At 49.1% G+C, this 26918-nt stretch overlaps 1 protein-coding gene and 1 pseudogene across 1 annotated transcript; both read right to left on the reverse strand.

Annotated features, from left to right (window-relative positions):
* Positions 1 to 14156: 14156 nt before the first annotated feature.
* On the reverse strand, positions 14157 to 14933 carry LOC123460204 (annotated as a pseudogene).
* A 6809-nt stretch (positions 14934 to 21742) lies between these two features.
* On the reverse strand, positions 21743 to 25770 carry Nppc (natriuretic peptide C). Its single transcript, XM_004662243.2, has 3 exons — positions 25578 to 25770; positions 24881 to 25185; positions 21743 to 21923 (listed from the first exon to the last, which is right to left on the reverse strand). The coding sequence occupies exons 1-2, from the start codon at positions 25668 to 25670 to the stop codon at positions 24901 to 24903; spliced, it is 378 nt and encodes a 125-aa protein (XP_004662300.1). The 5' UTR covers positions 25671 to 25770; the 3' UTR covers positions 21743 to 21923; positions 24881 to 24900.
* Between the last annotated feature and the right edge of the window lie 1148 nt (positions 25771 to 26918).

Consider the following 26918-nt stretch of genomic DNA (forward strand, 5'->3'; position numbering starts at 1 on the left):
TCCAAGTCTGGCCGTCATGAGGGAATGTGCCCAGAAGAACTTGGCAGTTGGTCACAGTCACACAGCCTCCTGATGTGCGGTGGAGTGCTGTGGGGTTGAGTCCCTGGGTCACAGCAGGGTGTCTGTAGACAAGGGTCAGGGTGTCTGAAATGAGGAGGACTTGGGGCTGGAAAGAGCTGAGCTCCATGGGCTAGACACTCGGGGTTCCTCCTTGATGTCTGGGAGGAGCCCATGCTTCAGACCATTTTGGGCTGCTGCAGTGAAATACCTAAGATTGGATAGCTTATTCAGAACAAAACTTACTTCTTCATAGTTCTTGAGGCTGAAGTCCAGGATCAAGGTTGCAATAGGTTCATTGTCTGGCCAGAGACCAGTGCAGACTGGAAGGGAAGAAAATGGTGTCCCCACACAACAGGGTGGAAGAACAAAAATGGATCAAAACTGTCCTCTGGAAAACCTTCTGATGCTGACACCAGTCTCTTCATGGGTGAAAAGCTCTTATGACCTGACCCATCCCAGAGGCCTCACTGCCCAACTCACACCAGTCGATTCATGGGTGAACAGCTCTTATGACCTAACCCATCCCAGAGGCCTCACTGCTCAAATCACACCAGTCCATTTATGGTTGTACAGCTCTTATGACCTAACCCATCCCCAAAGGCCTCACTGCCCCACTCATTCAAGCCTTCGCCTCCTGAGTGCTAGGTTTTTGGGTGTGTGCCATCATGCGTGGTATATACACTCCTGGGGATCGGACCCAGGGCTTTGTGCATTCTAGGAAAGTGCTCCACCAACTGGGCCACACCTCCAGCCTTAAGGACAGGAAGTTTTGCTGGGTTTCAACTGTAATGCTAGTTTGAGAGCCGGACTTGTTTTACAATCCCTTACAGTCCTGCTACATTGCCACCAGAGGGCACCAGGAGGCCGTTATTTCCTCCGCCATCACCAGCTTTTAGATCCTTAAAGACCTGCAATAGATATGAAGACCTTGCTCAGCAATTTTTATCTAAAACTAATAGTGGCTGCTGATGTTTTGGGAATTTATGGTTACTCTTAAATGCCACCACGTTTGGACCTGGTTGTATTGTTGTTCTAGTGCTCAGTTAACTGTGGAACCATTGTAGTTGTGTGGTGGTACTATCTATTTGACAGTGCTCATTTTGTTTAGAACAGATGAACTCTAACAGCGCTGGAGTCTGATAGATAGTCTCCTGCAAAAGCAGGTGTTCGGGCTGGAGAGATGGCTTAGTGGTGAAGGCACTTGCCGGCGAAGCCTAAGGACTCATGTTCGACTCCCCAGATCCCATATAAGCCAGATGCACAAGGTGTTGCAAGCACACAAGGTCGCACATGTGCACAAGATGGCATGTGCATCTGGAGTTCAACTGCAGTGGCTGGAGGCCCTGGCTTGCCAATTCTCTCCCTCTTTCTCTCTCTTGCCCACTCGCTCTCCTTATATCTGGTAAAAAATAATAATTTAAAAGACTGATGTTCTATAATAGTCAGGGTGGACAGCTCTACCAGGGCAGGTTCCCTTTCTTCCTGTTCCCTCACTTCCTCCCACCATGGACTGGCTCGCCTGCACCAAGAATCTAGTCTGGCTGTCCTTAGATACTTCCCTCTCTCCATCCAGCTATCACTTTCATTTCTGAATCAGCTGTACTGAGGTATAAGATACATATAAGTGTCCTCATTGGAAGTGTTGATGTGTTTCAAGTTTGATGACTTCTGGAAAATGTAGCCACTACTCCATTGATTTTTTTTAACATCAATATTGCTTTTATTATGCTGACTTTATAATTCTCACTTCACACGGTAGCCAAGATTATTCATACAAAATAAAGCATAATTACGGCAGCAGGAGACATTGTAACTATCTTGCTTATATTCAAGATTAAATACTTTCCCAAAAAAGTCATGCAAAGAAATACTAGTCAGACCATAACCACATTTCCGGGTATCTACTGAACACTTCTTTCAGTTAGCATTGGATTTGGTGCTTTGGGGCAAGTAGTTTGATTCAGTAAATATTTAAACACTTATTTAATTTTTTATTTTTATTTATTTATTTGAGAGCGACAGAGAGAGAAAGAGGCAGAGAGAGAAAGAGAGAGAGAGAGAGAGAATGGACACGCCAGGGCTTCCAGCCACTGCAAACAAACTCCAGACGTGTGCGCCCCCTTGTGCATCTGGCTAACATGGGTCCTGGGGAATCGAGCCTCGAACCAGGGTCCTTAGGCTTCACAGGCAAGCGCTTAACTGCTAAGCCATCTCTCCAGCTCCTAAAACACTTATTTAAGACACAACGCAATTCATGGAATTCTTGGCATGGCTGGATATTGAAGCTTCTGCTGGTGAGTCCTGCAGGCTTTGGGTACTGTTGGGTACTGTTGGGTGGGCCAGGCAGCGCCGCTCAGCACCGTGCCCAGTTCCAGCAGGCCAGAAGGCTGGCTGGGAGCATTTTCACGAATGTGGAGCCATGGCACCCACGGGCTGGCTGGTATGTGTGAAGGGCACACGTTTGGGTGGCAGGCCAGAGTGATATTCTGTGGGAAGCTCACTGTGAGTCCAGTGATTTGTGCCTCCTTTCTGTTTGCACACCACGTGTGAGTGCCTGGGACTTGCCTTCGGGAGCGGCTCTGGGCAGGTGTCCTCTAGCCCGGCGCCCAGGTTCCCTTGGAAGAACAGGGATGGAAGAGTGACTCACAGGCCCAGCTCCAGGAGCACTCATTAAATCTTCTCCTTCCTGGACCCGCGTTCCCTTGTCGAGACAATTCAGACCCCAGGAGAGGCTTACAAAACCCCAGCCAGGCCTGCCAAGGACATCCCTGATGGCGTAGGTCTGTCCACAGAGCTTTGTGGCGGTTTTACATGATGTACTATGAATAGGACAGATTAGGTTTTTAGAACTGCTTCCCTTAACTTCCATGTTTGTTTACTTAGGTCTGAGTGTGTTGTTATGGAAGACTCAGCTGAAGCCATGATGGCTTATCCACTCATCAGTTAGTGAGCACACCTGACTGCCAGGTGTGGTGGCTCACACATAGAATCTCAGCATGCCCAAGGCTGAGATACCAGATCATCATGAGTTCAAACCAGCCTGGGATACAGGATAATTTCCAGTTAGCCTGGACTAGTGTGAGACCCAGTCTCAAAAAAAAAAAAAAAAAAAAAAAAAAAAAAAAAAAAAAAGAGGAAAAAGAATTCTGAGGCTTGGACAATGGATAGTCATTGTGAACAAGTCAAAATTTTACCTCGTGAAGTTTCTACATTGTAAAGGAAGAGTCAGGAAAAATTCCTCCGTATCCATCTCTCCCTCCCTCCCTTCCTTCCTTTCTTCTTTCCTTCCTTCCTGTCCCTCTCTCCCTTCATCCTTTTTGGTTTTTCCATGGGTGTGGTGAGGTATATGTGAAGTATGCCCACGTATGTACAGATACATGTTCCTCATGCCAGTGAGTGCAGAGGCCAGAGGAGAACATTGGATGTCCTTCTCATCACTCATCTGCAAATTTATTTCCTTGATACAGGAGTCTCTCAACCCAGAGCTGCTATTCATCAGTGAGCCCCAGTGATTCTCTGGTCTTTGCCCTCCTCTAACCCCCATAGACTGGGGTTACAGATGTGCCTGGCCAAGCTCAGATTTTTACATTGGTTTTGAGGGGTTGAACTTGATGGTCTCCAGCCTAAGAGGCCTTTATGCTTAAGTGGCAAGTGCTCTGAACTACTGTGCCATCTCCCCAGATCCATTTGCTTTTTTTTTTTTTTTTTTTAGCTAGAGTTTCATTCTAGTCCAGGCTGACATGGAATTTACTATGTAGTCTCAGGGTGGTCTTGAACTCACGATGATCCTCCTACCTCTGCCTCCTGTGTGCTGGGATTAAAGGTGTGCGCCACCATGCCTGGTTCCACTTGCTTTCTTCGAGTTTAAAAGGGCTTGCTATGAAGTCCAGGCTGGCCTTGAACTTGCAGCAGCACTCATGCCTTCTCACTTGCTGTCCTGAGCGACCTTTGGTCTAGAGGCCATCTCCAGGGACATGGCCATTTTGGATGTACTTGCTGATAGCACCTTCCAGCCAGTCCAGGACTTTCCCTGTGCGTCAGCCATGTTCCCATGAGCAGGGACCAGGGCAGGAGACTTTGGCTCTCTCTTTTCATCCGCATTCCCATGGGGTGCCTGTTGTGTGCCAGGGCCATTAAAATGAGAAAGACTCCATCCTCACTGTGAGGGTTCAAGACCATTTTGGAGTCAGGTAGAGCACCTTGGCTGTGCCCCATTGAGATGGCTTTTATGGACCTGGGAGACAATGGCTCTTCAGCCATCAGCTGGAAGGTGCTGATAAATCTGAAACTTTTGTTGCTTGGCTGAAGCAGGAAGGAAGAATTTACGGTGGGGGGGGGGGAGTCTTAGGTGGGGTGGAAGGACAAGGAAGGAGAGGATGTCAGGGTCATCTTCCACCCTCTGCCTCCACCTCTATCCTACCCTAGGAAATTGACTTGATGGGCCAGAGGTCTAAGTGGCTGGGCCCTGTAGCAGGAGATCTGCTCAGGAGGGTCAGGGACCCATCCCAGCAGGGCTGTCTGCCTGGGCCATGTGAGACCATGTGGTTCCTGGCCAGCCTGGGGTCGCTGTGCACTGGCTTCCCAGACGTGTCCAGGCGACTGCGGAGCAGGGTCTTGAGTGGCCGTGAGTGCAACGGGAAGAAACATCCAGGAGATTGTGTCAGAGGACAGCTGTTGCAGTCCGGTTCACATTGCTGGTAGAAATCACCCAACCAAGAGCAGCTTCTGGGAAAAAGAGATTTATTTTGGCCTACAGGCTCAAGGGGAAGCTTCACGATGGCAGGGGAAAATGATGGCATGAGCAGAAGGTGGACATCACCCCCTGGCCAACATAAGATGGACCACAGCAACAGGAGGGTGTGCCAAACATTGGCATGGGGAAACTGGCTATAAAGCCCATAAGCCTGCCCCCAACAATACACTCCCTCCAGGAGGCATTACTTCCCAAATATCCATCAGCTGGGAACCTAGCATTCAGAACACCTAAGTTTATGGGGGACACCTGAATCAAACCACCACAACAGCTAATTTATTTGTTGAAGAAATGGGCTTATAAGCATTCGTGTAGTGGCAGGAAAAGGTACGGAGTACAGGTCTTAGGGGGATTGGCTGTGTGAAGGCTGCTCGGGCTGATAACTTATTAATGTATAGGGACCTACTGAGTGGTAAAAGGTCACATGGCCATGGGGAAACTGAAACCTAAGTTTTATTAGGATGTCCAGGTGCCCCAGGCAAAGGGAGGGAGAACCCCACTTCTGGAGGTCTCAAGGCAAGATTATCGGGGTCTAGGCCTGCTGCAACCTCCTGTAGCCTGGGGCCTTTAGCCATGCCTGACAGCTCAGGCCTACTTTAGCCCCCAGTAGCCTGGGGCCCATGACTATGCCCGACAAGATCAGAGCCTTCCCCATCCCTGGGCACCCAGGAGCTCAGTGTGGTCCAGCAAGAGCAGCTTTTCTGGAGGGCATTTGAGGAGGCAGTGGCCAGTGTGGGTTTGTGAGTCACCAGCTGTCAATTTGGAGGAAAAGGGAAGAAAGTGTGTAGGTTGTCCCCCACAAGGGTAAGGTACCCTTGGGAGCTTCCTAACAGATGGGGTTATGCTGAGGGTGGCCTCATCCTCAGGCTGCTGTGACTTGAGTGTCACCATTAGCATTTGTTTGTAGTTTGAGACACCTGGGCCTTTGGGGAGCGGAGTGTGTGCATATCCAATACTGTGGTAACCGCTGCTGTCTATGAGTCAGGCACAGAGCAGAAGCTGACATTTCCTCTCAGGTTGTCCCCACAGCAGCCCAGCGAGGGAGTACCACTGCGGCTCCATCTCCTGGGAGCGGAACCTCCCCACCAGCGTGGACAGTGCCAGGAAATGGCCAGGCTGCTTGGCATGGTGTGGTTTGCTCATCAAGTCATGAAGCCTTTCCACCTGTCCATTTCTAGTCAAGATCTAGCACAGTTCAGACTTGGGGGACGAGATGCATAACTTTATTCTTAGAGTTTTCTTTGTCCCTTTTTTTGGGGGGGGGTTGAGGTAGGGTCTCACTGTAGCCCAGCTGACCTGGAATTCACTATGTAGTCTCAGGGTGGCCTCAAACTCATGGCGATCCTCCTGCCTCTGCCTCCTGAGTGCTGGGATTAAAGGCGTGCGCCACCATGCCCGGCTGTTTGTCCCTTTTGAAATAACTGATGGTTTTGAAATATCTACTTATGTATTTATTTAGTGTGAATGTTGTGTGCATTGTTCACGTGTGTGAGTGTGGGTGTGCACATGCCACGGGGTGCATGTGGAGGACGAGGACATTTTGGGCGGGTCCTCCCCTTCTACCTCAGTTGAGGCAGGCTTTCTCATTGTTTAGTTCTCCACTCGTGGCCTTCCAGGAAATTCTGTCTCAGCCTCCCTTCTCATCATAGGCACCCTGGGATTACAGAAGTCTGTCACTGCTTCCAGCTTTCTGTGGGCTCTGAGGATCTGAACTTAGACACTCAGAGCTGTGCATCCAGTGCTGTGTCCTCACAGCCATCTTCCCGGCTCCATAACTGATAGAGTTTTGAAAAACTACAGCATTATCGAGATACAAATCACATATCACATGTTTCTCCCACTTAAAGTGTATTCAGTAATTTTTACTTTTAAAAAAAAAGCACATTTATTTAGCTGGGCGTGGTGGCACATGCCTTTAATCCCAGCACTCGGGAGGTAGAAGTAGGAGGATGGCCGTGAGTTCAAGGCCACCCTGAGACTCCGTAGTGAATTCTGGGCCAGCCTGGGCTAGAGTGAAACCCTACCTTGAAAAACCAAAAAAAAAAAAAATTATTTGCATATGTGTGTATATGGGTATATTAGAGTCTCTTGTCACTGTGAACAAACACCAGACATGTGTGTCTGGCTTTATGTGGTGCTGGGGAATTGAACCTGGGTCCACAAGCTTTGCAAGCAAATGCCTTAAGCACTGAGCTGTCACCTCAGCCCTGACTTTTTGATGTTTATTATTGTTATTATTAACAAGATGTTTTATATGAATACATCATGCGTTGGTACTCTCTTTTCCCTTGTTCCTGTCCCCATTCCATTGGGGATGCTCCTCAGTGGGGTTGCAGGTATTCTCCATGGGCTTGTAGTTTATATGTTGTTTGCTTAGTATTGTCACGGAGTTGTATGATGAGCACCACAATCAACTTCCTGCCTGCTCTGGAGATGACAGCCCTGCCCAGTTTCCAGCCTTGATCTGGCTCCGTGACCAGAGGAGCAATTTCCAGTGGTTGCATGTTCCCTGCAGGAATGCAGTGTGGACCCGTGTCTACCCCTGGCTCCTAGAATGAAAGGACTAGTAGGTGTCACAGAGGAATTGTGCCCTCTGCTGCCTAAGATTATGCAAATCACCCCCACTGCTACAATGACTGTACCCCCCAAATTTCCTGTGTTGGAAACTTGGTTCCCCAATGCAGCGGTGTTGGGAGGTAAGAACTCGTGAATGGTTTGATTCACACGCGGTTTCATGGATGAATGGGCTGCTGCAGGAATGGCTTTGCGGTAAAAGGGAGCTGCCTCTAGCATGGTTGCTGTGCTTCACCATGTGAGGTCCTCTGCCATGTTTTGAGGCAAAGAGAAGGTTCTCAGCAGATGCCAAGCAGATGTCCGATATCAGGCTTTTGGACTTCCCAGACTCTAAAAACATGAACTTAACAAATTTCTTTTTTAATTAATTAATTTAATTAATTAATTTTGGTTTTTTGAGGTAGGGTCTCACTCTAGCTCAGGCTGACCTGGAACTCACTATGGAGTCTCAGGTTGGCCTCGAACTCATGGTGATCCTCCTACCTCTGCCTCCCGAGTGCTGGGATCAATGGCATGCACCACCACACCCGATACAAATTTCTTTTTTTAAAATATTTTATTATTTATTTCAGAAATATATAGAGAAAGGCAGATAGAAAGAGAATGGGTACACCAGGGTTTCTAGCCACTGCAAACGAACTCCAGATGTGTGCGCAACTTTGTACATCTGGCTTTAGTGGGTCCTGAGGAGTTGAACCTGAATCCTTAGGCTTTGCTGCAAGTACCTTAACTGCTAAGCCATCCCTCCAGCCCCAAGTTTCTAGTCTTTAAAAATTACCCAGCCTCAGCTATGTTCTTAGAGCAAAGCAAGTGGACTAAGATAGTGCACATGTGTGCACATAGACACACATATGTGCTGCCCCACAGAGGGCCAGGCTGCCATGTACAAAGACAGCAGTGGCAGGGGAATTAGCTGCAGACCACGGGAGTGTGAGAGGGTCTTCGAGTGGGAAGAAGGTCAGGGTCAAATATCTCAGCACCCGACTTAGGTTGGAAACCAAGGAGAATGCTGAAGGACATAGGAGAGAGGAGGCATTGGTAGTTGTGGCAGCCCAGTTAAGGAGAGTGTCCTCAGGGGACTTTAAGAGAGAATTCTGGGGACCCAGCTCAGCTCAAGTAGATGGTTTATGTAGATATGTAGAGACAATACAGCTGAAGGGAAGGTACAGGTCAAGAAATAAATGAAGGGGAAATATGATGATACTGTTTTCCAAGTTTCAAAGAGAACTATAAGACTGGAGACTAGAAAGACAGAGAGGTTTGGGAAATGGTATGAGGTAGGCTAGTACCAATGGTCTCGGGTGAAAGTCAGAAGCATTCTGGAAACTTCTATGCCACAAATTATGTTATAATTAACATGCCAAAGAAATAGCTATGCTCTCATTTCACCAGAGTAGCCAAGGCATAGAATCAACACAGTTGTCAGTAGACAGATGAATGAGTAAAGCAAATGTGACACACACACACACACACACACACACACACACCACAACCCACACTGGAATAAGGAGAAGAGTGCCTTCAGATTGTGTTCATGGTTATCCTAAAAGGGTAGAAGAGACAGAAGACCAAGCAAAGGGGATAACTTTTTGTCTGTCTTCTGGAGGAGCCTAAAGTTATTGTTTATGATTTTGATAATATAAATGTGGCTTAATAAGTTTCATGAAAAACATGAGGGAACCACTAATGGAATTAAAAATGGGATGTCTACTTTCCAAATAATTGTAAAAGAAAAGAAATTGGCTAAGACACTTGCCTACAAAACTTAAGGACCCAGCTTTTATTTCCCAGTACCCATGTAAAGCCAGATGCACAAAGTGGCACATGAATCTGGAATTATTTTGCAGTGGCTAGAGGCCCTGTGTCCATTCTCTCTATCTCTCTTTACCTCTTTATTTCTCAAATAACAAACAGATAAATAAATAATAAAGTATTTTTAAAAATTTTGTGTAACCACAAAATTTCAAGACCATAAAAAAGTAATAAAATGTTACACTTAAAAACAGATATTCAAAGTTAAATGAAAAAGTCCAAGTAATCATGACCATGAAAGTGAACAGTCTAGGTCTCCTCATTCTAGGGTAAAGTTTCTTAAATTACATATGTTTGAGTGTCATGCATTATAAATATTCTTAAGTCTTGGATCCCCAGAACCCACGTGGAGCTGGACATGGTAATGAGCACCATAACCCCAACACCTTGTGGTGAGGTGGGAGGTGGATGCAGGAGACTCCCCGCAGGCTCATGAGCCAGCTAGCCTGGTGCACACAGGGACAAACAAGAGAGCCCACTGCAAACCAGGCAGATGGTGAGGACCAACACTCGAGGTTGAGGCTGTTCTCTGACTTCTGCACCATCACTGGGGCACATCTAAGACCCACCCCCAACATGAACACACATAATACACCACGCCAGATTAAAAACAGCATGGCCCAGGGGGATGCCTCAGTGGGTAAGAGAGCTTGCTAGGTAAACACGAGGACCTGAATTTAATCTCCATACCCATGTTAAAAAGTTGGGCATGGGGCTGGAGAGATGGTTTAACGGTTAAATGCTTGCCTGTGAAACCTAAGGACCCTGGTTCAAGGCTCTATTCCCGGGACCCATGTTAGCCAGATGCACAAGGAGGCGCATGTGTCTGGAGTTTGCTTGCAGTGGGTGGAGGCCCTGGCGTGCCCATTCTATCTCTCTCTCTATTTGCCTCTTTCTTTCTGTGTGTCTGTGGCTCTCAAATAAATAAATAAAAATGAATAAAATATTTAAAAAATGCTGGGCATGACCTCACATCTTGTCACCCCAGTCTTGAGTGGGACAGAGATAAGAAGATCACTGGGACTCTCTGGTCTGCCACTCTAACCAAAAAAACCAAGCAACCCTCACCCCCCCCCCAAAAAAAAAGCTGAACTCCAGATTTAGTGAGAAACTTTGTCTCAAGGACTGTGGTGGTTTGATACAGGTGTTCCCCATAAACTTAGGTGTTTGGAATGTTAGGTTCCCAGCTGATGGCAATTTGGAAATTAACACCTCCTGGAGGCAGTGTATTGTTGGGGGTGGGCTTATGGGTATTATAGCCAGCTTCCTCATGCCAGTGTTTGCTACACTCTCCTGTTGCTGTTATCTATCTGATGTTAGCCAGGAGGTGATATCCACCCTCTGCTCATACCATCATTTCCCCTGCCATCATGGAGCTTCCCCTCAAGTGTGTAAGCCAAAATAAATCCTTTTTTCCCACAAGCTCCTATTGGTCAGGTGTTTTCTGTCAGCAATGCGAGCCTGACTGCAACAAGGATATACGGAGTAAGCATGATAGAGGACATGCAATGTCCTCTTCTGACTTCTGCACCCAACTATGCGTTTGTGTACACACGCACGTGTATGCACTACTCATAGTACACCGTATACACGTAAAAGAAACAAGTAAGCACGCAAACAAATAAACGTAAAATTAAAAAAATGTACCTAAAAGGGGAAAGAATCAAAGCTTGGGCAAAGCTAGGAAACACAAATAAAAGTAAAACAGGGCCATGGTGGCATTCCTGTAACCACAGCACTTAGGACATTGAGGCAGGATGATTAGGAGTTCAAGGACTCTCAGCAACATAGAGTCTGAGGCCAATCTGGGCTTCATAAGACTTGTTTTAAAAACAAAACAAAATCAAGCTGGGCGTGGTGGTGCATGCCTTTAATCCCAGCACTTGGGAGGCAGAGGTAGGAGGATCGCCATGAGTTCAAGGCCACCTAATTCCAGGTCAGCCTGGACCAGAGTGAGACCTTACCTCGAAAAACCAAAAAAAAAAAAAAAAAAAATCAAATAAATAAAACCGGTCTATAGTATTCACATCAGATAAAATGGAATCTATGTGGAAGCAAATGACACAAAAGAAAGGAATTCTCTTGGGCTGGAGAGATGGCTTAGTTGTTAAGGTACTTGCCTGCAAAGCTAAAGGACCCAGGTTTGATTCCTCAGGACCCACGTAAGCTGGATACACAAGGGGCACATGAGTCTGGAGTTCATTTACAGTGGCTAGAGGCCCTGGTGTGCCCATTTTCTCTCTGTCTCTCTTCTCTCTCTGTTTGCAAATAAAGTAAAATAATCTCTATGGTGACCACATAACAGTCTGGGCAGTTCTCCTTTTTTCTTTTTTTCTTTTTTGAGGCAGGATCTTGCTCTAGCCCAGGCTGACCTGGAATTCACTATGTAGTCTCAGAGTGGCCTCAAACTCAATCCAATCCTCCTACCTCTGCTTCCTGAGTGCTGGGATTAAAGATAACTGCTACCATGCCCAGCTAGTTTTCCATTTTCAGACACACAGAGGATAGCATTCCCTTACTGTCCAAGTAAGGCATGGAGTGGGACCTATTTGGCTAAGTAAATGTGAGTATAAGGCTCATGTGGCCCATCTGGGTGGAAGTCCTTGATTATCTGACTTCCTGGCATGCTCTCTTTCCCTGTTTATTTATTTGTGTGTGTGAGAGAGAGAAAGAATGGGTGCACCAGGGCCTCTAGCCACTGCAAATGTACTCCAGACGCATGCGCCACCTTGTGCATCTGCCTTCATGTGGGTACTGGGGAATTGAACCTGGGACCTTTGGCTTTGCTGGCAAGCACCTTAACCTTAATCTTAACCACTAAGCAATCTCTCCAGCCCTCTGTTTTTAATTAATTGATTGATTTTTTTATTGACAACTTCCATAATTGTAGATAATAAGCCATGGTCTTCCTCCCTCCACTTTCCCCTTTGCAACTCCACCCTCCATCATATCCCCTCCCCTCTCTTTTATTTTGATGTCATCATCTCCCCCTCCCAAAGGAGTGCTGTATTGACAAGTTGCTTGTTATGCATTGGAGGAAGATACATCAGCGTCCTGCGCTCCTGCACCTGCCTCCTCACACTGAGTTTCTAACCCTGGGAAAAGGGTACCAAATGGCATTCTGTCTCAGCACCCTTGTCCTGTGTGTAGTGCAGTCCCCCTAGGGTGCCTAAAGAATCCAGGGACACTTGGTCATCAGAGGACATAGTGCATTCTATCAAACCAGACACCCCCCACCCAAGGGAGTGCAAAGATGTGCACCCAGCAGACAAGACCCTGCTAAGAGCCACTGAGGCATAGGGCTGCCCCTCTCCTCCAGGCTGTGCCTTCTAACGCACAGGGCCTTGGCATAAGAGAGGCTACTGGGTGTGGCAATAAAAAAAAACTGAAAGAGATTGTTGCAGCTCCTGAGAAAAGGGGACAGCTGAATTCTGTCTGATCCCCAATCCACACTTGTACCTCACCTACAGGGCTGGTTCTGCTTCTCATTTACCTCCTGTACAGTGGGCAGGCAGGTGGTCTTGTTCAAAGGTCACTAAAGAGAGACTGTCCCTTCTTTTCTTGGCTCTTCTGCCCCACCAAGCACAGGAGCCCCATGGGCCAGAGTGGGGTGCTAATGGAACCTACCAGTCTTTGAAAGAACAAGGTTTTATACACTATGAAATATTTTACTGAAATCAAACACACTGCCTGGCACAGGCAGTGTGTTACAGGCCAGATATAAAATTCAACATGTTACTTAGAAGCCATCAAAGCACCTCCATTCAAATCTATATCTATCTGTTTATCTACATACACACATATGTGTATATGTATATATACAGACACATGTGTACATATGCATGTATATGCATATGTATGTATGTGTGTATGTATGTATATATAGATTATATATGTGTATATATATTAAACAAATAAAGCATAAGGCAATGTAAGGCTTTAATTTCAGCTTGAGTCCAAAGAAATATGCTCCAATGATAAGGTTAAAGGTGTTTTGCCTAATTAATTTTTTTTCTTGGTTTTTCAAGGTAGGGTCTAACTCTGTAGCCCAGGCTGACCTGGAATTCACTATATAGTCTCAGGGGGGCCTCGAACTCACCACTATCCTCCTACCTCTGCCTCCCGAGTGCTGGGATTAAAGGCATGCATCACCACACCTGGCATTGCCTAATTAATTCTTTAGAAATTTTTTGTTTATTTTTATTTATTTATTTGAGCGACAGACAGAGAGAAAGAGGCAGAGAGAGAGAGAGAGAGAGAGAGAGAATGGGCATGCCAGGGCCTCCAGCCTCTGCAAACGAACTCCAGACACGTGCGCCCCCTTGTGCATCTGGCTAACATGAGTCCTGGGGAATTGAGCCTCGAACTGGGGTCCTCAGACTTCACAGGCAAGCGCTTAACTGCTAAGCCATCTCTCCAGCCCCTAATTAATTTTTGTATAGTCCATTCCATTTACAAGATAGTGAATCTGCTTTTGTCAAAGCCAGGTTGTTATTGTAACAATTAGAACTACTGGCATTGTCTCCTTTATAGGGTCTCAGAAAATGGACAGCAGTGTATCCCAGGGAGAGTTTTCCTTTGGAGTAAAGGAAGAAGTACCACTTACTTAATACTCCTGACACTTCTCCTTCCCTTCAGGCAAGCAAAAGAGACTTGCAAAGATATGGGCTTTTATTCAATATCCCCACCCCCGGCCCCTCAGCCCTGTCTACTTCCTGTGGCTCTGGAAAGGATGACACGGTGATCTGCTTCATCCAGGAACATCAGTGTAAAACGTCTACGTATGAGACTGTTCTCTAACTCATGCCAAGGCGGCTGCCACATGTGCATGTGGATGGGCACGGCTGTCCTCAAGTCCAGCTCTTCACTGGCCCTGGCTGGTGTTCCGCCGTGCGGTTGTCGAGTGATGATGAGGACGTACTTCCACATGTTCTGTGGCTGGTGGGCGTCTACAGGCTTAGAAAGGCGTGTGATCTGCTAGGGGCTGGTCGCCACGGGTCGGGGAAGGGAGGCTATCGCTGCTGTGCTCTCTGCCACCTTGGACTTTATGGTTCCCATTTTGTGTTCAAATGACTTGAAGGTTGCAGAGCTCCTCATGTCTCCAAGCTTCCTGCTGATGGCAGAGCCCATGGTGGATAGGGCAGCAGATGTCTTCTGTCCTGCCCATGGAGGGTTTCCTGGGTCTTTTTTTTTTTTTTTGGTTTTTCAAGGTAGGGTCTCACTCTAGTCCAGGCTGACCTGGAATTCACTATGTAGTCTCAGGGTGGCCTCAAATTTACTGCGATCCTCCTACCTCTTTCTCCCGAGTGCTGGGATTAAAGGCGTGCGCCACCATACCCAGTTCCTGGGTCTTCTTGTAGAGATCAGAATGGGTCACTTTCCCAGCCTACTCTCCAAGTTTCTTAGAAGTTCTCACACAGGCGGTGGAGCCCTGCCCATCATGCCCGTTTTGAGACAGGTTCTGCTGTGGCTCCCCTAAGGTGGGGAGGCCCAGTGTCCTTTCCAGCTCTCCGCAGTGCCTCTCCTTGGCTGCCAGGACCCGGCAAAGAGTGACAATTTCTTTTTCCATCTTGGCAAGTTCAGCCTGAAGATCTTCCTCCTGCACCTCTCTGTGAGGCCTTCCACAGCAGAAGTCCTAGGGGGAACACTGGGGTCACCAGGGCCATCAGTACTGAAATCAGGCAGCGCACCTTTGTTAGGGGAGTTCTGGTTGATCTTGGCCATTGGAGTCCATGTTCCGGCAGCAGACTGGCCGTAGCCGGCATGGAAACAGGAATCACAGGCAGTACAGGAGCCGAGCTCGCAGCCCTGGGAATCACCATGAGTGTACACACGAAACTGATGTCATCATCTTTTCCTCCTGTTATGATGGTCTTGTGTAGGTGGTGTCAGGCACTGTGAGGTCATGGATATCCCGGCCACTTTGTGTCTGGAGGAGCACATTGTAAGGAGTCCTACCCTTCCTTTGGCTCTTACATTCTTTCTTTTGCAATAGACCCTGAGCCTTGGAAGGTGTGATAGAGATATTTTGGTGCTGAGTACTCCTCTGTCACTTCTTCTCAGCATCATTGTGCCTTCTGAGTCATTCCAAGGTCACTGCCATCTGAAAAAAAGAGCTTCTCTAACCAAGTGAGAGTAGCATTAATATATGGGTATGAACATTAAGAGAAGTACTTACTGGGTAGTTTGGTGAGCAGAGTATATACATTTAACCAGACCCCAGCAAACATTATACCCGTAGGGCTCATGACTTCCCCTGTCATAGGTTTTAAGTATCAGGCATGTACTCCTTCCTGTGGAGCAGGCCTCCAGTCCAATTTTTCTCATAATACATGTGCCACTGTTGCCCCACTGGCTCATTTGGCCTGGCTGGCCAAATTTAAGGCTTGCAGTGTCCACTGTTGTTTATCTACACTGGTGGTTTCTCTCTCTCCCATTGAACTGTATGTATCATAGTTTTTTCCAGCTTTCTGTCAGCTGGTCTTCATGGAGGAGTTTTCAGCTCAGCTCCAGCAGGCTTTCTTAGTGACCTTGCAGCCCAAGTATATGAAATCTTCAGCAATAGAGTTTTACTATCTATTCCTGGTGGGAAACCAAGAACCTTGGAAATGGCCTGCAATGTTTTGGGGGACATCAGGGACCTCCCTGGCCAACAACTCACTGAAAGGTATCCCATTCCTGGCACTGAAAATTTTCTAGTAACAATCTATTGCTTCTGGGTGTACCATTGTCCAAAAAAGCAGGTTTGCATATGACTTATTCATACCCTCTTAGATTTTGATTAACTCTCCTCCCACCTTTCCTTTAGTTAGTCTCTTACCCTTATCTCACTTAGGCCTTTCTACCTCCATAGTTCTCTGTTTTGTTTTGTTTTTGTTTTTAAGACAGGTTCTCACACTGTACAGCTCAGTTTGGCTTGGATTTACTATGTTGCCCAGGTTTCAAATTTGAAATCACAGTGATTTCAGCCTCACAAGTGTTGGCATTGCAGGTGTGAGCTTGGCTTTCCCTATCTTGTTGATCAAGGACCATGTTGATTTATATACCCCTACATCTGTTTTTTATTTATTTATTTATTTATTTGAGAGTGACAGACACAGAGAGAAAGACAGATAGAGGGAGAGAGAGAGAATGGGCGCGCCAGGGCTTCCAGCCTCTGCAAATGAACTCCAGACGCGTGCACCCCCTTGTGCATCTGGCTAACGTGGGACCTGGGGAACTGAGCCTCAAACCGGGGTCCTTAGGCTTCACAGGCAAGCGCTTAACCGCTAAGCCATCTCTCCAGCCCTACATCTGGTTCTTGAATGAAGGCCCACATGTTAAAGCCTTGGTTCCAAGCCATTCACTAAATGGAGAAAGTTGAACCTGTTGGAAGATGGGGGGGGGTGAGGGTTTGTGGGATGCCCTTAGGTTATTGGCAATATGTGCTTGAAGGCAATTTTGGGGTCACCAGTGACTATGAGGTCATTAATGCAATGACCAATCCGTGTCTGAAGACGGTAGGAAACTTTTTTTTTTGAGGTAGGGTCTCACTCTAGCTCAGGCTGACCTGGAAATCACTGTGTAGTCTCAGGCTGGCTTCAAACTCACAGCGATCCTCCTACCTCTGCCCCCTGGGTGCTAGGCTTAAAGGCATGTGCCACCATGTCCTGTCTGACTTTAAAATATATATATATATATATATATATATATATATATATATATATATGTATGTATATATTTGTTTATTTACTTTAGAGAGACAGAGAGAGAGAGAGAGAGAGAGAGAGAGAGAGAGAGAGAGAGAGAGAGAGCGGGAGAGAGAGGGAGAGAATGGATGTGCCAGGGCCTGCAGCCACTGCAAATGAACTCCAGATGTATGCGCCACCTTGTGCATCTGGCTTATGTGGGTCCTGGAGAGTTAAACCGGGATCCTTTGGCTTTTCAGGCAAGCTCATTAACCACAGCTCTCCGGCATGATTTTTTTTTCTTTAATGCATGTATGTGTACATGTGAGGTTAGAGGACAGCCTCAGGTGTCATCCTCAAGAGTATCATCCACCTTTGTTCAGTTAGGGTCCCCACTGGCCTGGAGCTCACTAATTAGACTAGATGCCTGCCAGTGTGTCTTCGGACTCCTATCTCCACCTCCCCAGTGCTGGGATTACAGACCTGTGTAACCACGCCTGGCATTTTGATGTGGGTATTGGGGAATCAAACTCAGGTCCTCATGCTTGCAAGGCAAACACTTTACGAACTGAGCCATCTTCCCAGCCCAGTGTATTGGACACTTAATCTCTCAGTTCATATTTGGAGGTGAGAGTTTTGGGAGATAGAATTATATGAATTCATGAGAGTGGGATCTCCATCATGATATTAGTGGCTTTTTGTTTTGCTTTGTTTTGTTTTTTGAGGTAGAGTCTCAGTCTAGCCCAGGCTGACCTGGAATTTTCAGTTTGTAGTCTCAGGGTAGCCTTGAACTCATGGTAATCCTCCTACCTTTGCCTCCCAAGTTCTGGGATTAAAGGTGTGCACCACCACGCCTGGCTATTAGTGGCTTTATAAGAGGGAAAAGAGTTGTATTAGGTAGCTTGCTTGCTGCCTCACCGTAAGGTACCCTCTTCCATGTTACAATGTGGCAAGAAGGCCTTGATTAGATGCTGGTGCCATGGTCTTAGAGCCATGGGCTAAGTAAACTTTTATTTTTTTATAAATGATGCACCCCATGTATTTTGTTACAGCAACAGAAAACAGGTTGACAGAACCTCACTGATGCTCCCTGCCAGCTTACTTTTCCCAGCCTAGGGCAGGGCCACTTTGTCTACCAGCCTTGTCCTCACTGTCTGGTCTTACAGCATTTCCCAAGAGCTGCTCGTATCTAGACATTGTGTCCTTGGTGATTATCCCCAGAGGCCCCTGCTCATGCACAGGCCCACTGCCTACCTCCCCTGCTTCAAGCAGTGTAAGGGGGAGACAGGCTCCTGGGCCTACTCACTGGCCATGGGCCTGGCACCCCTGGCACATCGTTACCTCCATGCCTCTGTACCATGGAGTACCACCTCTCAGAATCTTGACTTCAATGGCACCTGATAGACTGGGACTTTCCTCCAGCTGTGCTGGGAACCCAAGGTGAGGTCCCTTGACCTCGCCCTGCCAGGCCAGGGCTTCCACCGTCACCTGCAGCACTGAGGACCAGGCAGGTCTGGTAACTTCCACCGTCACCTGCAGCACTGAGGACCAGGCAGGTCCGGTAACTTCCACCGTCACCTGCAGCACTGAGGACCAGGCAGGTCCGGTAACTTCCACCGTCACCTGCAGCACTGAGGACCAGGCAGGTCCGGTAACTCTCATTGCATACTCAGACTCCCTTCATAGCTGAAGGCTTCAACATAGGGCTTCCAACATGCTGAAACTTTCTTCTAGATTCTTCTGTAGATATATTCTTTGCGAATCCTGAAGGCATGTAGGAATAATACCTCACTTTTCCCATTTTCATGTCCTAAGAGCTTCAACAAGAGTGTCATCGGAGATACCAGGAGACCTTGAAGCCTTCTAGCACCTGGAACTTTCTGTCCCTCTGCTATCTTCTAGACCACACATCCAGTTGGCCGTGTACACGGAAGAGTTCAACAATGCATAAGGGACTACCTGTCCCAGAGGACTGGGACTCCAGCCAGCCCCATCCCTGGGGCCAGGTCCTGGCTGCCGCTGTTACATGGGAAAGCAGCTGGGTTCTCCAGGCAGCATGGGAGGAGATGCCTGAGGAGGAGAGGAAGTGGGGAAGACCTAGACAGAGGGCTGGGAGCTCCTGGGTAATACCACTGGGGAATCCCTGGAGGTTTGCAAACATTTCTGGTTTCTTACTGGATGTTTGCCAATGCCTCCTGGCTTCCAGAAGTGTTCCCCTGACTGGGATGACACATCTCTGTTGCTGCTGAGGAAGCAGGCTCATGACTCTGCGTTTAGATGTTAAAGGAAACCAGCCATCTAGCAGTGTCCTGCACTAAGATTGAGGGTCTGGGGTTGACTTTACCAACCCTGGGTGGGGTTAACACATGATGTGAAGGCATTTTATGGGGATAGTATTTGCAGTTAGGCTAAGGTTACTCACTTACTGGTAAGTACTCTGGTGGTGCTGTCCACCAGAAAAGCCCTTTAGTCTTTCGTGGTGACTCCTTGCACCCCAGAATCCTTGGTTGCTTCTGTCTGGATTTTCAGAAGTGCCTGACTTGTCTCCAGCCAAAGCCCACAGCCCAACTGCCTCCAGAAACCTCCACCCTCACTGACCTGGGCACCGGGTGTCTGGCCATGGAAGTGGGAGAAAGAAAGAGGATGGGCAGCAGCTACACCCCAAACTGGTCAGCTGGCCATCAGGAGGAGACTGGAAATGTCCCTCAGGGTGTTGGAAATTGACAAGGTAGGAAAGGCTCCAGCCTTCTGCAGATGGATCCCATCTCAGTGCTGGGCATCCAGCCCCCTGGGAAGCTGCACTAGAGGGCCACTCAGAGACCAAGGTCGTGGGCCTGGGTGCCAGCAAGAAAACTAGGTGCCATCAACTGCCACTCCCGGTGACAGTCTTCTTCTGTAATTCTTCAGCCCTGTCTGCTGACCTCATGGCCCTGACACACAACTCTCAACTTCTCTGAGTTCAAATTCCCTATCCATCTAATGTCACCAGAGCTTTTAAAAGAGTTTTTTTGTTTTTATTTTTATTTATTTATTTGAGAGCAACAGACAGAGAAAGAGGCAGAGAGAGAGAGAGAGAGAGAGAGAATGGGTGCATCAGGGCCTCCAGCCACTGCAAACGAACTCCAGACGTGTGCACCCCCTTGTGCATTTGGCTATTGTGGATCCTGGGAAATTGAGCCTCGAACCGGAGTCCTTAGGCTTCACAGGCAAGCACTTAACCGCTAAACCATCTCTCCAGTCCCCCACCCCCCTTTTTTTGACAGAATCTTCCTTGGTTGTTCTGGAACTTACTTTATAAACCAGGCTGGCCTTGAACTTGCGATGATCCTCCTGCCTCTAGCCCCCAGGAGCTGGGCTTTCCTGTCACACACAGCTTGGAGAGGATCTTTACTGTCCTGCTTTCCCTTAATGGGGTCAGATGACAGGGAAGAGATGTCCCAGGAGGCAGGATGTAGCAAGATTACCTCAGAATGATTGCAAAGTCTCCTGCTGGGTTCAGGAAAAGAGATTCTAATCGAAATTATATTCATACATTCCTCACACTCAGGGCTCCACAGGGTTTAGGAGTGGTAACTGTTAGCAGCTCGAGATGAAAAGGTAAACCACAGTCCCACACACACACCACTTTGTGCTCCAGGCACATCTGGCTACTCCTGCGTTTTCTCAAAGGTCATAGCCCAGGGGCGCCAGCTGGCCAGGCAGTCCTGTGGGAATAGAGGGAGCTACCCATCCTGGGCTTAGGATCAAGTCTATAATAGAGACTGGTAAACCTGGGTGTGGTGGAGCATCCCTTTAATCCCAGCACTTGGGAGGCTAAAGTAGGAGGTTTGATGTGATTCAAGGCCAGCCTGGGCTATAGAGTGAATTCTAGATCAGCCAGGGCAAAAGGGATACTATGCCTCAAAACCTACAGAAACCTCTTCCCCAAGACAGAGGGCATGTTTGAGCAATTTCTTTCCCTTGTAGCAGAGAAGCTGAAATGGAATTGGGAGGACCCTAAAGCAGTTGAACTTCTTTTTTTTTTTTTTTCAAGGTAGAGTTTCACTCTAGCTCAGGCTGACCTGAACCAATTTCTAGTTTTTGAGAAGTCTCAAGTAGCCCGGGCTGCCCTCAAAATCACTAGGTAGTTGAGAATAACATTGAATTTCTAATCATTGTGCCTCAACCTCCTGAGTGTTGGGATTACAGGAGCACATCCACGCATCCGTGATACTGAGATTGAACCCAGGGCTTCCAAATTCTAGGCAAACACGCTACTGACTGAGCTACACCCCAGGCCCCAATTCCAGTTTCATTCATTTGCACCAGCTTCCCAGTGGCCAGTGCTTGGACGGAGTCGGCAGAATCATCTGGGACTGTCCACATGGCTCGGACTGTCCATGGAGACTGGTCAGAAGGAGGACCAGGACAGGAATCTGTGTTTGCCAAGCCCCCTGGGGATTCTGACACAAATTCAGGATAGATGTAATTGGAGGCAAACGCCTCAGCTTCACATTCTCCCTGTCTCCGCTTGATTCCTGAGATTTAACACAATGAGTAAATAAAGACAGTTTTCAGGATGTTCATGGAATGGCTTTTTTTTTTTTACACTTTTCAACTAGTTAGGACAAAAACATTACAATGGTTGGCTTCTTTCATTTAGTTACATAAATAAAATTTTTATAAATATCTCTTTATAAACAATATAAATAGCTTTACAACATAAATACATTTATGCATGACATGAATTTACAAACAGCAATGTTTTACAGCTGGTTTTGTCAGTCTCTTAAAAACTGTCCCTTGTCATCAAGTCGGTGTAGGTGTGTGTTTCATGTATATAATATATATATATATATATAATATAACTTTTTATTTTTCATTTTCAAAAAAAAATCCCAAACAATAAAATCATACCCTCCCCTCCCCAAATAATAATAAAACAGCTGGTGTTGTGTATTCCCAGTACCAGGAAGAAAAAAAAAAGGAAATGTAAAAGCCACATTGCGTTGGAGGTGTTTCCAGATGCCGAGGCTGATGACCAAGGAAGACCTCAGTGCACAGAGCAATTCCGAATCCTGAAACACAAAACGGACACAGGATGCTCAAGTCTGGACTTTTAACTGAGAAAGTTCAGCCTGTGGGGAAGTTCTAGAACCTTCTTCCCCTCTTTAGCAGTAGTCCAAAGCAAAGCCTCTCTATCTTTGTCCTGCAGGTCCCTGATTGAAGATCTTCCTATAAATGGAAGGGCCTCCCACTCTGGCCTCTTCCAGGCCCTTTTCTGCCATGCCCTTGGCACTGGCTGGCCCAGCACAGGTGGAACCAGAATGTCTGCCAGCCTCCTCCCCCCCCTCTAACTATAGGCTTTGTCTTTGGCATTAGGTAGACACAGTAAGGAAAAACAGGGACTCCCCCCCACCTCATTTTTGCTATAATATAAACCCTCAGATATTTGTCTGTCTTGTGTGTCTGGGTGACCATGAAAGGACAGAGAGAAGAATCACTTTAGCACTGTCCCCCCCCCCCCAAATTCTAGGTTGAAATTCTCCCTCTGACCTTGACTCCCTGGAAGGCTTTAAGCTCACCTATAAACTGGATAATAGCCACCTCTCAGTGCTAGCATTAGGATTCAACAAGGGGCCACATATTAGGCATCCCCACTGTCTGGGTCACAGATGCATTTTGAGGAAAGGGCACTTCCTTCCCTCGGTGGCTTTGCCACAGAAAGTGGTTGGTTTCGGCCCCTCAGTGGCAGGGGAACTGGAGTCTGACACTAGCTTGGGCAAATGGACAGTCAAGCAGGCTTGGTGAGTTGGGAGGACCAGAGAAAGGTGATGAGGGCAAAGCTCAGTCAGTCTCTGTGGTTGTGTGGACGCTCGAGGTTCTGAGGAAGGCATCTTTCTAAGAAGGGCAGTGGTCTCCCAAAGGACAGCCTTCACAGAGGGGCGCTAGACTGGCCCAGCTCGCCCAGCTCTCTTCTCCGTTTTGTATATGATGTTCCTGGGACCCAGGGGCAAAGTGTTCATGAGGTTTTGGGCCACCACACCTAATCTCTGTCAGCAGTATAATCAAGACCTATAACCATCAGCGATAGTCATTATGGCGGTGCTTGGAGCTAAAGTCACTCCCTGAGTGGAGAAATGGCCATACTCTCAGAAGAGTTTTCATGAACATAAAAACGGGACATTATCTTTCTCTTTAAGACCAAGCAAAGCTCAATTCTGTTCAGCTCCCCTTGGCTGCAGGGTCAAGAAGGATGACCTGGCCTTTCACCAGGACAGGGTGGAGATGGCTGAGGCTTGGCAGTGGCTGTTTGCCTATGTTGACAACTGTCAGAAGGATGATGACCTCCCCTGGCCAGAGGGTGCAAAGTCTTAGCAGCCTGGATTCCTCCTCAGGGTCTTTCACCACCCAGTGCCACCAAAGGTCATGACTAAGAACAGAGCGCCATCAGGGAAGGTCAGTCTTGGCACGAGTACATAGAAGCCTAACTTTTGCTTGAATCCTGAAGTCTAAGATTTTCACAAACCGAGAATCTGCAGCCCTGGACTCCATTTCTTAGGTTCTTTCACGGGAGAAAAAAAGAGCAAAAGACATCGCACTGTAAGTGCTGAAGGCCAACAATCATTTCTTTCTATAGGTAGGGAAAGGTCAAGATCAGAGACAAGTAACACCTCTTTGGAACTGGGGAGAGGCATGGAGCCCGCTAAGTGTGACTGCAGAGAGAGGCAGGGGACAGCCTAAACCTAGGGCAAGGGTTGCTCACTAGAGCTGGTGAGCTGGGTGACTGGGTTTCTCTGGTCATTGGCCAATATTTCCAAGAGCCCCTTTGGGTTCCAGATTGCCTTGTGCTAGCATCCGGGCCTTAAGTTGTTCGTGAGTTAACACAGGGACGCCAGCAGGTGCCTCCTGCAAAAGTTTCTTGTGCCATCAAAGAGGCCCGTGCAGTGTGCTGGCAAAAAGTTCTTGTTCCCCGCAGGGAGGAGGCTGTGGCCTTTGTGGGTGCAGGAAGCAGGCTCTCACCCTGGGGTGGCCCGGGCAGGGACCAGCAATGGCAGCAGGTGGACAAGAGGCAAGGCTAGGAAGCAGCAGAGGCTTTACCCCAAAGTCCAAGAGTGCCAGTGGGAGGGGCTGTTCCATGGGAACCAGCGGGCAGCAGGAATGGCGAGAAGGAAGGAGGGCACTGGACGGTCTTTATAGCAGAAACATACCACACAGCACAGGGCATGGAGGGCAAGGAGGCTGGAAACAGAGTCCAGAGCGCAATTTAGGTGGGGGATGGAGTTGGTAAGGAACTCATTTGGAAGATACAGACTTTGAGGTTGGGGAAAAGAAGCAAAGTGTTAGTCTATTCCTTTCCCTGATGTGAAGCAGGGCCACAAACACCGAGGTTTGCTCCCGAAGCCACAAAGCTAAGCAGCATCAGGACCCTGGACAGACCAGTTTGCCCACTGTTGGGTTTAGAGACTGGGGAAGAATCAGAATGCCCCAGGCAAAAGGATGCCCTGTTGCTGCCCACGGAGGCCCCTCGCTCCACCGGGAGGAGCAGCCATTTCTCTGTGCCTGTCGCACTGGAGGGACTACAGTCCCGGGAAATGATCCGGGTACTTGGCTCTCTGTTCTGGAGGCTACAGGCACAGTGCTGAGAGAGGAACGCACTTTGGGAACTGATGGGTGCACCTTTCCCGTTCTGCTCTCAGGATTCCCCTTACACCCTCCCAACTGGACTAGTGGGTTTTGGGGTGGTTGGACCCCCACAAGCCTGTTTCTGGGGTCACTTAGGCTGAGCCATTTCTGACCATCCTCAGGTTCCCTGACTATTTTATCCCTCACTTTCATCTGTGAAATGGGATGATGAAGGGGGTGACAGGCAAACGCCAGGATCCACTGGCTGCTTGCCACAGGCTGGCCGGGAGGCGGAATGTCCCCGAGCCTCAGGTCCAGCTATAGGAAATCCACCAGCCTGCACCAGGCAGGGATGCGGGTTGGGTAACTTGGTGGACAGAGCCACCGGCACGGGGTGGATGGTACTCACCGCCGCCAGGGGTCGCCGCACTAACATCCCAGGCCGCTCATGGAGCCGATCCGGTCCAGCTTGAGGCCAAAGCAGCCTTTGGACAAACCCTTCTTGTTGGCGCCTTTGTACTTGCGCGCGTTGGGGTGCTCGTGCAGAAGGCGAGCCCACGCCGCTCGGGACTTGGTGTCCACGCGCAGGTCCCGAAGCAGTCGCGACCGGTCGCCCTTGAGATTGGCGCCCCCGGGGGTCTTGTCACCCTTCTTCTGACTGCCGCCCGCAGCTTGGGGCTCGGCCAGCTCTTCCCCTGGCGGGGTCCGCGGGGCCTACGGGAGAAAAGAGTGGGCAGGTGAAAGGACGCACGGCTGCAGCACAGGTGTCTTTGCAGCGCCCAGTGGTGCGGACGTTCCCGGCCCTGAGTGCGACCCTGCCGATGCCGGACAGTCGGGGCTGGCATCCACCTGCCACGCGGCCGAGCCCCTAGCTCTCCCCCCCCCCATTGCTGCTTTGCAACATGCGCGGCTGGGCGCCCTGGGGCGTGCATGTGTGGACACTCTCCCAGGGCTGGGGGAACAGACCCCTCGAGTCTGGGTCTTGGGGGCACGAGTCCCGGGGGGGGGGCTGCCTTCCCACCCTGAATGCACGCTCCTTCGCGCCTCCCAGGCCGTCCAGTCTCTCGAGTCCCTCCCAAGCCCAGGGTCCCCGTGACAGCACCCACCTTCGGTGGAGCCCCGGGCTTGGCTTCGGAGGGCCGGAGCGAGAGGAGTGTGAGCAGCAGCAGGACGCAGGCGACCAGCTGGGAGAGGTGCATGGTGCCTGTGGGGCCGGGGAGTGCAGACGGCTGGCGGAGGGGACGCACCGGGCAGCCGGGGCAGACGGGTGCGGAGCAGGCTGGCCAGGCGAGCCGGGGGTCCCAGTGCTGCGCGGCGCCGGCTGGGTGCGCTCTGAGCCCGTGGCTCCGCTCGTGCCTTTATAATCCAACCTGCCGCTGATGTCATCCTCCCGCCCACCGGACGGCTGGGGCCAATGGCACTGCGCACGCGGCCGAATCCAGGGCCAGGAGGGGGCCGCGAGGGCTCCCCCCCTCTGCTCCCACCCACACCCCATCTCCTAGGGTTCCCGCGGCTCGGCAGGCTTCTTCTCCCCGCGCGCGGAGCGGCGCGCACCAGGGAACTTCGTTTGCACAGCGCGCGCGCCCTAGCGTGCAAGTGTCCGTGCGCCCAGCGACCTCGGTGCACCCGCTGCGTCCTCACCGCAGGTGCTCCACCCGGGCGGTGCTGGGTGGGTGGGGGAAGGTTCGAGTCCTTTCTGCACGTGCAAAGACAAGCTTAGAAGAAATAATTCTCTTACACGAAATCTCTCTCTCTCTCTCTCTCTCTCTCTCTCTCTCTCTCTCTCTCTCTCTCTCACACACACACACACACACACACACACACACACGGCCCTAGAAAGTTGGCGCTGCTTGAACTCCACGAAGATCGCTTACTTTCCAAACTTCCCCGAGCCAGACAGGCTCAGGCGTTGAGCGTTGAGGCTCCACCTTTCACCTGCTGGCTAGGATGGGAAACATAGAGCATCCCCCCCCCCCAACTCCGTCCGTTAGTCTGGAGAAGCAGAGGATGGAGTGGGGAGGATTCTAGAGGCAGCACACGGATACCTAGCCTGCTGGGGCCACAAAGGGACGTGTAAGTCTACATCACCCAACAATGCAAGTGTGTCATCATCTGCCCGTGTTTTGGAGTGTGAGCTGGGAAAGGGGGGGGGGGAGAGGAACTGATGTGAGGGGAGACCCCAAAACACTTGTGTCCCATGTGTGTGCCTGATAGCATCCTAAGCTCTCACCATTGTAGCTCCAAGTTCAGATTCAACCAGGGTCTGAGCTGGTGGGGGGTCGTCACTGGTGCTCACCTGACCATCATAGGGTGTTCATTCAGTGTCACACAGAATATAACCCTCACTGTACCCAGCCCCAAGCCATGACAAGCTGTCACTGTCATCTTCCAGTTTGGGGCTGTAGAGAATCCTCTTCTGGCCACTGGGACCAGGCAACCTGTCTCTG

The sequence above is a fragment of the Jaculus jaculus genome, chromosome 4 (genome assembly GCF_020740685.1).
Source record: "Jaculus jaculus isolate mJacJac1 chromosome 4, mJacJac1.mat.Y.cur, whole genome shotgun sequence".
In the NCBI taxonomy this organism is placed as follows: domain Eukaryota; kingdom Metazoa; phylum Chordata; class Mammalia; order Rodentia; family Dipodidae; genus Jaculus; species Jaculus jaculus.